General features: G+C 37.7%; 1 protein-coding gene across 2 annotated transcripts; it reads right to left on the bottom strand.

Annotated features, from left to right (window-relative positions):
• Positions 1–9,675: 9,675 nt before the first annotated feature.
• LOC134816379 (uncharacterized) lies at positions 9,676–12,581 on the bottom strand. 2 transcript variants are annotated; one of them, XM_063825201.1, is made up of 6 exons: positions 12,458–12,581; positions 12,112–12,277; positions 11,595–11,711; positions 11,343–11,450; positions 10,967–11,157; positions 9,676–10,829 (listed from the first exon to the last, which is right to left on the bottom strand). In XM_063825201.1, exons 2-6 carry the CDS (start codon positions 12,271–12,273, stop codon positions 10,721–10,723), a joined length of 687 nt encoding a protein of 228 aa, XP_063681271.1. In that variant the 5' UTR covers positions 12,274–12,277; positions 12,458–12,581; the 3' UTR covers positions 9,676–10,720. The 2 variants fall into 2 exon arrangements, with proteins under 2 accessions (XP_063681271.1, XP_063681272.1); XM_063825202.1 differs by lacking the exon at positions 11,595–11,711 and having other exon boundaries at positions 12,458–12,536.
• Positions 12,582–15,857: the final 3,276 nt, after the last annotated feature.

Here is a 15,857-nt window from a genome sequence, read left to right as displayed (position 1 = left end):
AACTGAATTGCTGTGTCTTACCTCTCTCCTGAAGACGTGAACAGAGTAATCCTCGTAATATCTCATAGTTTTTTAGCGCAGTTTTTTGAGAAACAAAAAGTGTAAAATAATGTTTTGCTATAAGGAAGGCGCTAGAGCATATCATCATAAAAAGACTGACTTTTCAGCAATTACCGTGACATAAAGCTGACGCGCGCGCGTAATTTAACCACATGGTCAGCCTATCTCCTCTACAGAATACAGATTGTACGCTTATGATTCAAGTGGGAGAATAAACATAATCAAATCACGTATGAAGTAGTATAGAATATTTGCCACGCCATAATGCATTATAATCTCTATATGCCGTGACTTTTTAAACCGGGTGCCTCGATATACCGGGCCTCCTCCTTTCTCCCAAACTTTTAGTCAACGTTGGCTCGTGTTGTGCTACAGTTGTGATTTATGATAGCCCATATATTATGGTGATTTGAGCACTTATCGACCTGCATGTCCCATCACAATACGACAAAATACGTGCGTATGGAGTATATAATATGAGACACTTGAAGGGCTAAATTTGTGATCAGAGGCTGGAGAACGGGATTATGCGAACCGCTCTAAACCGGTTTTTATATACCGTGCATTTTCTGTGTTCACTGTCCCCCGATAATTACTATATTATCTAGATGATAGAGGTTCTACTGTACAATGTACATCCTAAAATGTCTGTTCCATATGATCAAGAAGATTTGTCCTCACTGTTCAAAACCTTTGTCAGTTTGCGCTGTACCTTGCCCTCTTCTATCATTTTACAAACTTCCGTCAGTTTTTCTGCATGGTTTCTATAAAGCTCAGACCAGTATGGGCCCTTGTTCTCCTCCGCATGAATTCTGAAGTGCGAACTTTTTTTTTCTACGAATTCTCTGAATTGCTTGATTGTTTTCTCAGGATTTTTGATATCAGCAATCAATTGATTAAAAACTTCTCTTCCATTTTTGCTTGCTTCTTTCCAGTTCTCAAACCTTTCGCTGAAACAGATAATGAAAGAGAAGATATCTAATTTGTTTTGAGCTTTAACCTCTTGTTCCTCACATGTTTCAGCATAATCTTTACAAAACCTGTGGATTTCTTTGATATTTTCCAGTGAGCTTACCCTTTTGGAATTCAAAAAAGTTGCCCTGTTTATCTCTACTTCATTTTTTTCCCACTTTTCTTTCAAATAAACTTCAAACCGTTCACCTTTGTCTTGGTCAAGTTTCTTGACAAGCTCCCATATTGGCTTCAGTTCATATGCTATTGGATATAAATTGGTGTTGTCAAACGAATTGGCCCATTGCTGTTTGATTGACTCGGAGTTCGAGGGCTTTGAAGATGATTTGTCTGATTCAGCCAACCAAAGCTCAGGTTTACCCCCTTTAGTTCTCGTTTCCGTTTTCATGCTTGCTTTTTCATTGATTTGTCTTTTGGTGTATTCGGTACTACTACCCGCTGATCCCAAGTTCAGACTTGAAAGTTTTCCTCCAAACTGACCTTTTAGCTCCGCTTTTATATTTTCCTGATTATCATCTTCGGATATTTCCATTACGACTGATTTCTTGATGCACCCGCCAAGTTTTATTTTCCACGCGTAAAACGTCCCTAAATGCTCCTCAAGATCCTTTGGATCAGAATATGTTTTAACAGTTTCCCTGAACCCTGCTGTGAGAAAATTGTCAGGGTGTTCTTTGAATTCCCTTTTCGTAAAGCAGATGTACTTTTCGATGATAGTTGAGGACTCATAACGAGCAGTCCTATAGGATATAGATGAGCTGTAGTCAGCTGACATGAGTGCTCCCAGACAAAATGCTCCGTAACATCCTCCAACGTTGAATCCAGTCGCAACGTCCTTGGCAAAACAGCGACTATCGTCCAAATAGTACGACTTGCTATAATTGTTATCCTCCTCCATGATAGTGAAATATTTTCTATAATACGTTTCATGGTCAAGTTTTGTATCTTCGGGTCGCATAAATATTTCGTCAACATAGGAGAGGAGAGTCGGTTCTGACGGATTAATCCGATAAGAAAAACGAAGTTTTGAAAGATAGTTAAACAAGATTTCAGTGCCTTCTTGGTTAGAATGGACTTCTCTAAAACCAACTTGATGAAACGTTGCAGGTGGCTTCAAAATCACGTTGTTTGTTTGCTTGCGTTTACCATATTCAAAAGGGATTTCCCTACCCTTCCGCTCATATTTTGAGGATTTATGATAATCAGAAACAATTTCATGAGCCTGGACTCTCGGCTCGGGTGGAGGTGTAAGCACACTATCGGATGTTCTTTGCTTGCTTTCACCATATTCAAAAGGGATTTCGGCCCTACTCGTCCTCCCATAATTTTTAGATTTATGATAATCAATTTCATGAGCCTGGACTCTCGGCTCGGGTGGAGGTGTTAGCCGTCTATCGGATGTTGTTGGTGTGACTGGAGTAGCTTTATGGTAAACCATTTCCATGGATTGCACATTTTCAACCAAGTCATGATAACCTTCCCTATTTGACAGCTCATCTTCATCCCTTGGTTCTATTTCAAAGTCTGGGCCGTCATCTGGTTCAGGCGGCAATGTTGCTGCTGATCTTTCATCTCCAATAATTGACTCCAATTCGCCGCTCTTAAAGATGATTTCTCGAAAATTCATCAAAAAACTAGACATCCTAGATAGAGTGGATTAATTGTACTTAAATACTACCCCAAGATTGCCTCGTTACCTTTTCATTTACTCAACAGAATTGAAACTAAAAGTCAATATAAAACGGCACCATATAATTTTACAATAAAACGACAGCAATGCAAAATTGCAAACATTCTTAACAAAGCAGCTCACAGCACGTTTTGGATTACCTTTATCTGAATCATAGTTATTTATAAGATAAATGAGAATTGTTTTAAGTAAGCCCATCACTGACACTATAATCATACAACCAATAAAACTAAAGACACCACTGCAGACACATTTGCAGCAGCAGCAACTGCAAAAACCACGGTAATTTAGTAATTTCACCCCACTGCGTTTTGACCTACATATTTAGCCACTAAGTCTTGTATCGTTAAATTGAAATTGTACTCACATCAGTTCGGGTTTCAGCTTCATTACCTGGAAATAGTATTTTTTCCAGGTAAATTTTTATTACTATCAGCTATTATGTATTAGAAGATTAATTGTAAAACTGATATCGCTTCACAAGTTGTATTTGTAGATAAATCTGGCCATTGTGGTTAAGTCTCTTTTAATCTATTGTCCCTTAATTCCTTAAGTCTCTTCTGATCTGCAATTGTTTAACAAGGGCGAGTAAAAACAGAAATAGCGCTCGCCAATAAATTTTAATTTACCAATGTTTAGTGTTCACTCATGGTTCACAGAGTATCGATGGAGCTTCCGCAGACAAATTTGGAGCTTTGCCAGACTCTGCTATACTGATTGTTTGTCACATGCACAATTCCTTTTAGCGAGTTGACCCGATTTATTAATTTATGGTTTGAGTAAGAAAATAAAACCAAATTACTTTCATTCATTAAGTAGTGAAGAGTAATTTATTAATGATAAAAATGTCTGTTTCCTACTAAAGTCTAACATACTGAAATTTCTGTTTCCTTGATCAATAAGATTTATCTTCGCTGTTCAAAACTTGTGTGGGTCTATGCTTTGCTCTGTCCTCGTCTGTCATTTAAAAACTTCCAACCGTTTTCTGCATAATTTTTAAGATATCCATGCAGTTTTTTCATGCATTTCTGCAAATACTTGCTTATTGAATCATTCTAAATTGTACATTAAAATGTTACAAAATTAAAAATGGGAAAAAATTAAAAATGTCTAGATCTGTTTCTTACTGACATAATTTAAAAATAATACTAAGATAATACTAAAATACTAAAATGTCAGATTCCTATTTCCTTGATCAATTAGTTGTGTCTTCACTGCATTCAACAGGGTTTGTGGATGTAAGCTTTGCCCTACCCTCTTCTATCATTTTACAAACTTCCATCAGCCTTTCTGAATGGTTTTTATAGAGCTCAGACCAGTATGGGCCCTTGTTCTCCTCCGCATGAATTCTGAAGTATGAACTTTTTTTCTCTGCGAATTCAATGAGATCCTTGATCGTTTTCGAAGGATTATCGATATCAACAATCAATTGAGTAAAAACTTCTTTTCCCTCCTCGGCTGCATCTTTCCAATGATCATATCTTTTGAAGTCGAATAAGCGGATGATGAACGAAAATTGTTCTATTTTGTTTTGAGCTCTAACCAGATGTTCCTCGCATGTGTTCACATAATCATTACAAAACTTGACGATTTCTTTGACATTTTCCAGCGAGTGTCCACTTTTAGAATTCAAGAAAGAAGCCCCCTTAATCTCCATTTCAAGTTTCTCCCACTTTTCTTTCAAATAAACTTCAAACTGTTCACCTTTGTCTTTGTCGAGTATCTTGACAAGCTCCCATATTGGCTTCAGTTCATATGCTATTGGATATAAATTGGTATTGTCAAACGAATTTGCCCATTGCTGTTGGATTGAGTCCGAGTTCCCGGTCTTTGTTGACGATTCGTCTGATTCGTCTGATTCAGCCAACCAAAGCTCTGGTTTACCCCCTTTCATTGACATTTCCATTTTCAAGCTTGCTGTTTTATTGCTTTTTCTTTTGATATACTTGGTACTGCTAGCTGCTGACCCCGGACTTAAAAACTTTGGCCCAAAGTGAAGTATTAGCTCCGCTTCTATTTTTTCCTGATCGTCATCTTCGGATATTTCCATTACGAATGATTTCTTGATGCACCCACCAAGTTTTATTTTCCACGCGTAAAACGTCCCCAAATGCTCCTCAAGATCTTTAGGATCAGAATATTTTGCAACAGTTTCCTTAAACCCTGTCGTGAGATACTCAGTAGGAGATTCTTTGAAATCCTTTTTCGCGAGGCAAATGTATTTTTGGGCAACTACTAATCTCTCATAACGAGCTGTTTTATACTTATACGATGAAGATGAGCTGTAGTCAGCTGACAACAGCGCTCCCAGACAAAATGCTCCGTAACATCCTCCAACGTTGAATCCAGTAGCAACGTCCTTGGCAAAACTGTGACTATCGTCCAAATAGTACGACTTGCTGTGCGTGTTATCCTCCTTCATTATCTTGAAATGATTTTCATGATATTTTTTGTCCTCCATATCCAAATCTTGAGATTTCTTAAAGATTTGGTTAACATAGGACAGCAGGGACGGCTCTTTTGGATCGACTCTATAAGAAAAACGAAGTTTTGAGAGATAGCTGAACAAGTATTTATTTTCTTCGTTGTAAACCACTTCATCGTGATCGTGAATATGATCATAGATTTCCTTTACACCACCTACAACACCATTTAAAACACCCTCGAGCTTTTCTTTGTCATCAGGAGACCACCCACCACCGACCTTGAGACCACCGAAGAGGTCGCCCATATTTACTTCGGCCATTTACCTGGTAATTTCTTTTAGATTATTTATCAATGTGGGTCAACTGCTTTATCAAAATCAAGTTTCACAAAAATTCAGCCAAATGTTTCGGTATCCAGCTCACCAAAAGGTTCCACAATCGTTCAACTTCAACAATCAACATGAAATTTACAAAATTTAAAACTAGACATCCTAGATAGAGTGGATTAATTGTATTTAATTTTAAATACTACCAAAGATTGCCTCAAGATTGCATCATAGTTATTAATAAGATAAATGAGAATTGTTTTAAGTGAGCCCATCACTGACACTATAATCATACAACCAATAAAACTAAAGACACCACTGCAGGCAGACACATATTGCAGCAGCAGCACTCAGCAGCAACTGCTGACGGACAACTAAGAACCTGTCAATTTTAACTAGTTAACTAATTAACATGCTAGCTTGGGAAATGCAATCAGCTCCGACAACTAAGAACCAATCATTTCATTTACATATCCCTGACAACTAAGAACCTCTGGAGATACTTTAAACATTCCGTGTGCTGTGCAGATCCGGACAGAAATGTTTCATTGCTCGAGAGGATTAAGTTGATAGGAGTAAACAAATTTGAATCGCCAAGTCGAAGTAATTTATAACTAAGAAAACTGTGAGATGAGTTTTCTTTCTAGGCGGGGATTCAGCCGTTTTTGAGTCGGTACGTAACAGCTGCATAACAATAGTCCTCGCTCGTTCATTTGCCCTGAATGTCACAATCCTTTAGATTCAAATCTCAACTACATTGTTTAATTATCTAGAAGTTTCATTATCGTCGGTCTTGCACCGAGGGCTGAATTTGAGGAGCTAACCAATTGTTTAATCTTCCAGCTCTCAAACTTTTGATGTTTAGACTGTCTCTCATTACATCGAACCAATATAATGGATTTATTTCTTTGGTGCACAATTAGTGGTGGTATGTCAACAAACTCCGATGCGATGAGGTAAAGTCGAGACTGAAAACACAAAGACGTGAAACTTATTAAGAGACTACCGGTGCCAAACTTTGAAATTGTTGTTTTCTTGAAAACCAATAAAACTTTGAAGGAGAGCTAAGTTTGAGCTAGAATATGAAACAATTGCACTGCCACACGTGAAATGTTTATCTGATGAGGGTGGTAGTAAACTGACCACAGCTTACAAACCATGTATGATTATAATTAAACCATATCATTAACAATAGGGGGCCGACATCTTATTCTAACTAGCTAACCCAACTATAACCGTCCAAAAGCAGTCGAATAATCAATAGGCAGAACCAATCACGGTGAATATGGTACTGCAGTGGCTGATACGAGAACCAGCCCCTTTCGACCCTGGCTCACGTCCGTTATGTGAACACATGCCGAGAGATGAACTCTTCTTAATATTATACTTCATAATACACAGCTACTTACTAAACTGTCATGTGAACCCTACCACTAGGTTCTTGGTTGTCCGGCTCGAATATGGATCACATCACAAATGTCACTGATTGGGCCATGTGATGTGATAGCTGCAGGGGCCTGAATGAGGGGTCCTTAGTTGTCGGTCACCGCAGAAACCACGGTGATTTAGCATTTTGACCTACATTATGTAGGTCAAAATGCTAAATTACCGTGGTTTCTGTAGTACATATTTAGCCACTAAGTCTTGTATCGTTAAATTGAAATTGTACTAGAAAATTATGTTTTACTCTACACTCATTCCACAATCAAATAAAATTTACAAAATCAAAAGCATTATCAAGAAATTCTAATTCTAACTGGCGCTCACGAGTGGATCGGTTTTCAATAAAGTATGGTAAATGGAAAGTTATTATTCTTAAAGTTGTGTTGATATTTCAGGCATTCGTCGTCAGATCATTGTTCTATTTTCCTACATCACATGGAGTACGTTTAGACTCCTGAGAACATATGGAATGTAAGAACTAGTGTAACCCGGCCTCGCTGGCGCAGTTAGAAAGGGTAGGAGTATTTACCGGCCACTGAGTCAAAACCCGCATTAGGAATAGGTGAGCAATTCATGAACCGCTTTCCATTTTTATTTAAATCGTTTTAGAAATTAACCCTTATTAACTCCACACCACACCCGCCTATTATATTTGAAAACATGCATTAGTGGCTCTAACCATTTTCTTGATTAAGCCGCTCGGAAATTACACGCGCACAGACAGACCGACACACAGACAGACAGACACACACACAGACACACATTCTGAGATTATTGTTTAAGATGTGTAGTGACTATAAGTGTGACTGGCAATTCTCGAGAATGTGTAGTGTATGATCGATGGTTATCAAATTTATCTAAAAGGTTTGGAATATCAAATTTCCAACCTCTGATTTAATGTCAGAAAATTAACATTTTCCTAAAAGTTTTGAAATCTCCGAATATCTCAAGCGACGATCCTTTACGAACTTGAAGTCTATTCGGTCGTTTGTTGTTCACTTATCTCATGCTGTGTGAATGTAAAATTTGAACTTAATGGGAGCTGATCGATACAATTGATCACTACAAGTTAGTGTTAATCTCAACACTTATTTTACTTCGGACATTTCAACAGCCACATTGTTACACAAGTGTGTAACCAGCCAATTACAGGAAGCCGAAGGATTCAATTATACATTAGGTCAGTGACGGTTAAGGTAGTGTGTACCATACTTTCTTCGTCCGAGACTTTGCTGCAATGGGCAGCTCCTCATTTAACCCTCACACCCGATTTCTCGAGTATTTGGCTGAGTGGACTGGGGGGCTGCATAGACCACTCAGGATTCTTAGCTGAGCGTCGACGACGCTCACCCCACGGCTAGTGACAGAGTCGGGAATCGAACCTGGTGCCTCAAGCAATGCCAGGCAGATTAACCAACTGAGCCACTAAGCCGTTGAGCTGACCTCAGACTCCATTGTTAGCTAGCACAATTGGAAATATGCGGAGTTATGAAAGGCTGCATCATAGCACCCCGGTGATTCCAAATTATAATTATACATCCTGATAGTACTAGTAGAGTGCACTATATTGAGTACCTTATCGGACCTTATTTGGACGGACATTACTTGAACGGACATAATTATGAACGGACATTAATATGAACGCTAGAAGGCAATCAAAACCATCAAAAATCCTAATTTTTGTCATCTTTTTTTGACGTTTTGTTAATTTTAGCAAATGATTTTTAAATCCATTTTTCATACAGTAAGCTTATCTGCGCTGTGCAGATAAGGTACGAAGGTACCTACAGGACTAGATTAGATGCCGGCGGTCACATACTTAGGGAGATATCCCGGTTTGTCTTCTACTTTATCGAGATGGGTGGTATGGTAGAAGGTATCGTAGCTGACATAAGCCACCGAAGGTCGCCTATACCAAGTGGGGGGCTAGAGATAAAGCTTAAGCTGTACTTTAGGCATTCAAGTATCTCTCTAGTAGGGCAGTTGGGATCGTTCATTGCCCGGTACGACTACGAGTTGGACAGACAACCAGTTGTAAGAGAAAATGTGGAGGTAGAAAAAGCCGAAGATCAACTTCAAGATAGTATAGTGATCATGCAATAATGTGATATTTACAATTCTGATTGTTAAAATTTTATAATACCTTGTTTTTATTAATTTAACGATATAGTTTAGTCTAATGATAGCTATTGAAATTGACTGAAATCAAAAAGTTGTCATATTCTGGACAAAAAGTTCGAATTGAAAAATTTTTTGAAAATTCAACGGACTTTAACTTGGACGGACATTAATTGAACGGACTTTATTTGAACGGACATTAAAATGAACGCTAGGGCCTCCAGCGCTCAAGTAATGTCTGTCCAAATAAGGTCCGATAAGGTATATAGAATGCACTATATTGACGATATATACCATGTACCACATAACACATAATCGACTAAAAACCGACGACCAGTCTGGTGATTTATCTACTGGACCGAAAACGGTTCGACACGTACTGTCCGACAAGCCCTAAAGTTCGACTCTTTCGACTCTTTCGAACTAGAGCACGCTACCTGGACTTAAGTTCGACACATACTGAAGTTCAACAAAAGAACTTCGACTGTCGAACTATCAACTACCTGACAAGAGAACTGGAACTGGGTGAAAGCATCCACGGATTTATTTACCATGTAATGTTTATTGTTAAGCAGCAGCCGCTGCATGATTAATACATTTATATTATTTAATTTTTTCGGTAAAAATAAATGATCGTTTTATTAAATAATTGTTTTAATAATCGACACAAAAATGTTAAAAATGATACCAAAAATTTTGATACAAAGGATACCAAATTTATATTATCCATCGGAAATGCAATGATAAGTTTTGACTTTTAAAGTCTCTATAGCCGCTTTTGAGTTTGCACGATGTCATCGTTACGAGTCGTGATTTGTAGTTCAGCTGTTCTTCTCCTCGGCCGCAATGTTACCTTTCCTCATCAGGAGGATGGAAAGCAAAGTAGAGCACACAATAGACACCATTACCCATACCACAACCTCAAACCCACAGTAACTACTGATCAAGTAGAGTGTTGTGCATGCTACGTTGAATACCAAAGAATACAAGGCATACCCTGCCTGAGACATCTCTTTGTAAACTCGGCCTATCAAAGTGGATAGGATAACCCCGGTTGAGGAATCCCCAATTCCCAGACAAATTCCCAGAAAGAGAAAGAGAGCTGGAGAGGGAGGGAGAAGAGGGGGCTTGAGCAGGTTTCAGAGGGAACGCCACAGCTGATAACAATAGAGATAAGCCGGCGATTACTGCTATCAGCACTGCTGACTTCTTGATTCCAAACCTGGAGACCACTTTGCCTGCGATCAGAGACCCTCCAATCTCTCCTACACCCGCACAGATCCCAAACAGGGCCACGTACCGTTTATCCTGGAGGAGTCTTCCAATAAACATGGGCCCTAGAGTGGTGAATAGAGCGGGGAATACAGCACAGCTCCACATTGCCACCACCAAGTTAATCGTGCTCCATTGCAACAGATGTTTAGTGGAGTCCCAGAACCCAACTTTTTCGGACTCTCTGGTTAGATATTCCTCGTCAACTGATGGTGGCTTGATCTCACCTGCCCACTCCCCGCTTACTGAATATCTGTCCTGACCTTTGATTGGAGAACTGGCCAGTGGCTGCAGCATCGCTGACTGGAATAACTTTCCTTTCTGAGGTCTGGACTCTTGTAGTTGTAAACCAGACTTCTGTTTCGAATCTTCAACTCCAAATAGGGAAGCACTGTTGGAGGTGTCCTTGTCAGTTAGAAGGAAAGAGTTTTCAGTGCTGGTTTTGTTGCGCTTCTGAGTGCTGTTATGTACAGTATCACTCCAATCGTCCCAATTGTTGTCAGACAGATGCAAATCCGAAACCTGGGATATTTTCAGTTATGATTCCTGAACAGCTAGATGATTGTATAGTTTCAAAATAACTTTAGAGCGTACTTGAATCAATGTGCCAAGAATAAATCATTCTGTCAAGGTTTGATAATTTGACCGCAGTTTCCTACCTCAAATCGTTGTCGATGGTATCATTACTCCCTGTAGCAATGAAAAGCAATGTATTCCCCACCAAGATGCAGGACATGAAGATGGACCAGTGCAGGCCGTTATACTCTGCTAGCTTATCGTAAGGAGTGTTGTCCGTAAGGAATTTAAGGGAGGCGGCTCTCAGAATAGCACAACCCACTCCGTTTACTGCCTGGTGGGCAAGTTGAGATGTTGGTCACACAATCACGGAGTGTAGTTAATTTATACTTTTGTCAGCAAATTATCGATAAAAAATCAGGGAACTTTATAACGAAAACTGAAAGTTCCAGTTTGAAATTAAGTGACGTTACACCACTCAATATGACGTGCCGTCACACAATTTGTAATATAAGTTACCTGGAAGGTGAGAAAAACAGCAGGGATTGGGTAAAAGAGGGAAGAAGGCAGTGTTATGATGAAGATACCTCCTAGGATCAGACAGAATCTGGTGCCCAGTTTGTCTATCTGAAAATGTTAAAACTGTTGAGATAATGGGTGGACAATATGAGGACAGTGGGTTACAAGTTACCACTGTCTACAAAATCTAATATTCCAAATAGTTCACATCCCAGACGATTGTTGGTCCATGGCGGAACCATTATTTCTCACAGCAGGAGAGATGAAGCTAGTAGAGAGAACGGTAGCTACACTGGACACTGCCATTCCACTGAACAGGAGATGTGTGTCTATCCCTCCAACCCCTTTCATTGACTCTATAACTATCGGCTGAGGACAGATTTGTTTGAATTGAAGTATATCGTGAGATTGGGGTATTATTAATTATTAATTTAGCCAACTTAATTAAGTGCCAAATTTAAAGGAATTTGATTAGTAGATTGAAATTTTTCTCAAGAAAAGCCGGTGGGGAAGCGAATAAACTCATTGCAAGGATAAGGTCTTTTTTTAGTTAAGATAATATGGAATGAGCTACAATATACACACAGTAACTACTGACTACATGACTATTACTACTGACTACAGTAACTATAGTAACTACAGTAACTGCTGACTACATGACTATTACTACTGACTACAGTAACTATAGTAACTACAGTAATTACTGACTACATGACTATTACTACTGACTACATGACTATTACTACTGACTACATGACTATTTACTCACCGCGATAGCACAACTCCCAAAGTGTGCGGAGTAGATCAACATGACGGCAAAAGCGTTAACCAGCACATTGTGAAAAGCTAAGTCTTTACCTCGAGGAGGTGACAGTCTGGGGAGACATCTTTTGAGGGAGGTGATGAAGCGGGAACACAAAGTTTCCGTCATCTTGCTGTGAAAGTATAATTATAAGTAACAACAAACGTTGACCGTGATATTTCGGATGTGACGAATTTCTTATGCTAGTAGTAACAGAAGGACAAGTTTTAGTTGTTATGCAACGAGATGCTACAAAAATAGAAACGATTATAATAAAAAGAGGGGGTTTTATATATAAAAGCATATATGCTACCTTGGACACTAACGCAAGAAAGGATGTTATGAAATCCAACGTTTATCTCAAAAAATCTGGCATTATAAGCAACAGTGCCGACCCATGCATTATGAAATGAAAGTCATATCGACAAATTTCCCTTATCAGTATAATGTTTTGTAGTCTGATAAGCGAGACTCTGCTTTTTGTTAACTGTAATTTATACCTACCGTCCGACTGCCCGTTCTGATTGATTTCAGTCAGAGGACTCCTGATTCAATCTTACTGGCATACTACCATGAAGAGTTAATATTAGTAATATCTAGGTATACTGAAGCTTATCACAAATTTATCGCTAAAAAAAGAAGATAAAAAGTCCAAAATGCAAGTGAAATTCGTGTCCTTGGACGTGACTTTATTTAATTCCGTTTTTTATAAAATTTGACCAAAACTCATAATTGGGTAGAGTGGACTGCTGCCAGTGTCTCTCTTTCCCAAACAAATGGGAATGGTATTAATTTTTGAATGACCGTTCTCAAATGTAAAATGATACCGAGAATGAAATCGGTCGCTCGCTTTTCCAATCATTTACAATTGGGCACTAGTTCACGACAATCTGTCGCAAAACAGGGGTCACAGAAAACCCGTTTCCCAATACTCCTGAAAAGGTGTTTTTGCAGTCGATTTGGTCAACGTCTAGACGTCCTGCAAAATTTCAGATCTCTAACTCAATTTTAACGATAACATGGATTTTAATTTTAAGGCACCTGAATATTCAATATGGCGATTTTGGGGTGTTTACCGAATTTCGTATAACAATGCTGGCGCGTATTTTGCTCACATTTCTTAAAAATCACCACAGAACTACGTTTATTCCTGTCATCTTTGAATTAGAAATTAACCTGCTAAACGACTTCTGATGAGGCTTAATGCCAGGAAAAACAGTAAGCACATGTTTTTTAAGGGGACATACACCAAAACCTTTTTTGCCGGGACCCGGAATTTGACTTCATATTATGAAAGTATAGATTACAACTGTAAGATTTGAGGCATTGAAAAATTTTTTTGAGAGTACGCACATTCGAAAAAAAAATTATTTTCTTTTTCGAAAGTTTTGGAAATTTTGAGAAGTCTGTCACTGTAATACCGATATTTCAATCATTTTGAACGTTTTTTGGCTGTTTTTTAAACTGAACATTATTTACAATCCGTACAAGAAGCCCTGTAAAGGATTTTACAATTAAAGAATAGATGACGAAGTTACAGACCAAACAAGGTCGAGTGAAGCAAAATTTAAATTTTTGTAAAAATCAAAGTTGTATATTTTACCATTTACCCAGGTCATAAGATATCGCTTCAAAACTTCTTGTGAATGTAGCTGATGATCATATCCAACTTTTTGGAACAGGATTTCTCTCAATTTTGAGTTTGAATGTATGAAATGTAGCCTCAAAAGACTTAGTAAAATTCATCGTAAAAAAGGGCCAAACATGGCAGATTTAACCCATATTCTTCCACGGTACTTTTAAAAGTACGGTTCATAAAATGCCTATAACTCAAAAAGCATCAATTTTTTTGAAATAATTTTTACAGAATCGTAATCAGCTTGAGAAGACGAATCTTTTAGTACCAAATAGGTTATTTTAGAAGACAAATTGTCTTAAATAATTTTCTAGCTTGAACACAAGGGTCCCCCCTTGTATAAATTTTGTACAATTTGTACACATTTTTTTACAAATTTGGTGTCTTAAATTATTATAAATTTGGTACTAAAAAGATTTGTCTTCTCAAGCTGATTACGATTCTGTAAAAATTATTTCAAAAAAATTGATGCTTTTTGAGTTATAGGCATTTTAAGCCTTAAATCTGCCATGTTTGGCCCTTTTTTACGATGAATTTTACTAAGTCGTTTAAGGCCACATTTCTTTCCTTAAAACTCAAAATTGTGAGAAATCCTGTTTCAAAAAGTTGGATATGATCATCAGCTACACTCACAAGAATTTGTGAAGCGATATCTTATGACCTGGGTGAATGGTAAAATATACAACTTTGATTTTTACAAAAATTTCAATTTTGCTTCTCTCGACCTTGTTTGGTCTGTAACTTCTTCATCTATTCTTTAATTATAAAAACCTTTAAAGGGCTTCTTGTACGGATTGTAAATAATTTTCAGTTAAAAAATCAGCCAAAAAACGTTTAAAATGACTGAAATATCGGTATTACAGTGACAGACTTCTGAAAATTTCCAAAACTTTCGAAAAAGAAAATAATTTTTTTTCCGAATGTGCGTACTCTCAAAAATTTTTTTCAATGCCTCAAATCTTACAGTTGTAATCTATACTTTCATAATATGAAGTCAAATCCCGGGTCCCGGCAAAAAAGGTTTTGGTGTATGTCCCCTTAAAAGCTTCTGTTTCAAATAAATTATCGTATCATTTATATGTTTCACCCCAACACGTCGGTCAACCAATATTCGAGTCAATTGTAACTTATCCTCGTAGCATTTGGTAAAATATGATGATCTGCTGAATCAAGCCCCAGTCAAGCATATCAACTATTGACCCAATTGTGAATTGTCTATCGAATTTCTTGATTCTTAGAAGTTGACAAACTGTGCAGTGTACAATAGGTATTATAACCATTTACAGGGAGGTTCAGTAGTACACTGAAATGTAAAATAGGTACTTATTATTAGGGCTGTAATGAAGATCCTCTGTGAAGGATGTGAAATTCTAGCTGATCTGTAATACTATACTTTAAGTGTAACTTAATAGCTAGGCTAATGTAGTATCATCATAGGTACTTACTAACGAGCGCAACTGTTTTTCATCCTGCCGTGTTCTTACTTTCTACCTACCGGAACGCAGCTAATCTGAATCCAAAAACTCAGAAGCAAAAGTTCTTTTTCCGAAGTTTACTGCAGGTTACACACACCTACTCGATTACATTTTGATTCTCTTCCTTCTCGTGTTGCTGCTCCCTTGTTTTTAAGTTTATCTCATACATAATAACAGTGTTCATTGTACAATGTAACAATGTGTTACTATTCGCTATACAATATGTGTATACTGTCTAGTGTCTATAAATGTATTTAGAATGTGTAACTCTTATGAGCACTTGTTCAATGTTCCTGTTTGTTAAGATACCTTATCCTCAAAACCAAATATCCTCAAGTTATAACTTATAAGTAACCTCCCTCAAGAAAGCTCGATCTATTCAGATTGTACTAAGTCGCACATGTTAACTAATGTGAGTGTGAATGATACCTTATACAATATGCATGTGGTTATTGCACTATATTGTTTGTTTTTATAAGCTGTTGATACTAGTACATGCAGTATTCAATTAGTTGGTTATACTACTAGTACATGCAGTATTCAATTAGTTGGTTATACGATCATATTCTACCCTGCATTAATTGTTCATTTTACAATTCATT

The sequence above is a fragment of the Bolinopsis microptera genome, chromosome 6 (genome assembly GCF_026151205.1).
Source record: "Bolinopsis microptera isolate Bmic1 chromosome 6, MBARI_Bmic_1.0, whole genome shotgun sequence".
Taxonomy (NCBI): Eukaryota; Metazoa; Ctenophora; class Tentaculata; order Lobata; family Bolinopsidae; genus Bolinopsis; species Bolinopsis microptera.
The sequence above is the reverse complement of the archived record's forward strand: the minus strand, read 5'-3'. Positions and strand labels throughout refer to the sequence as shown.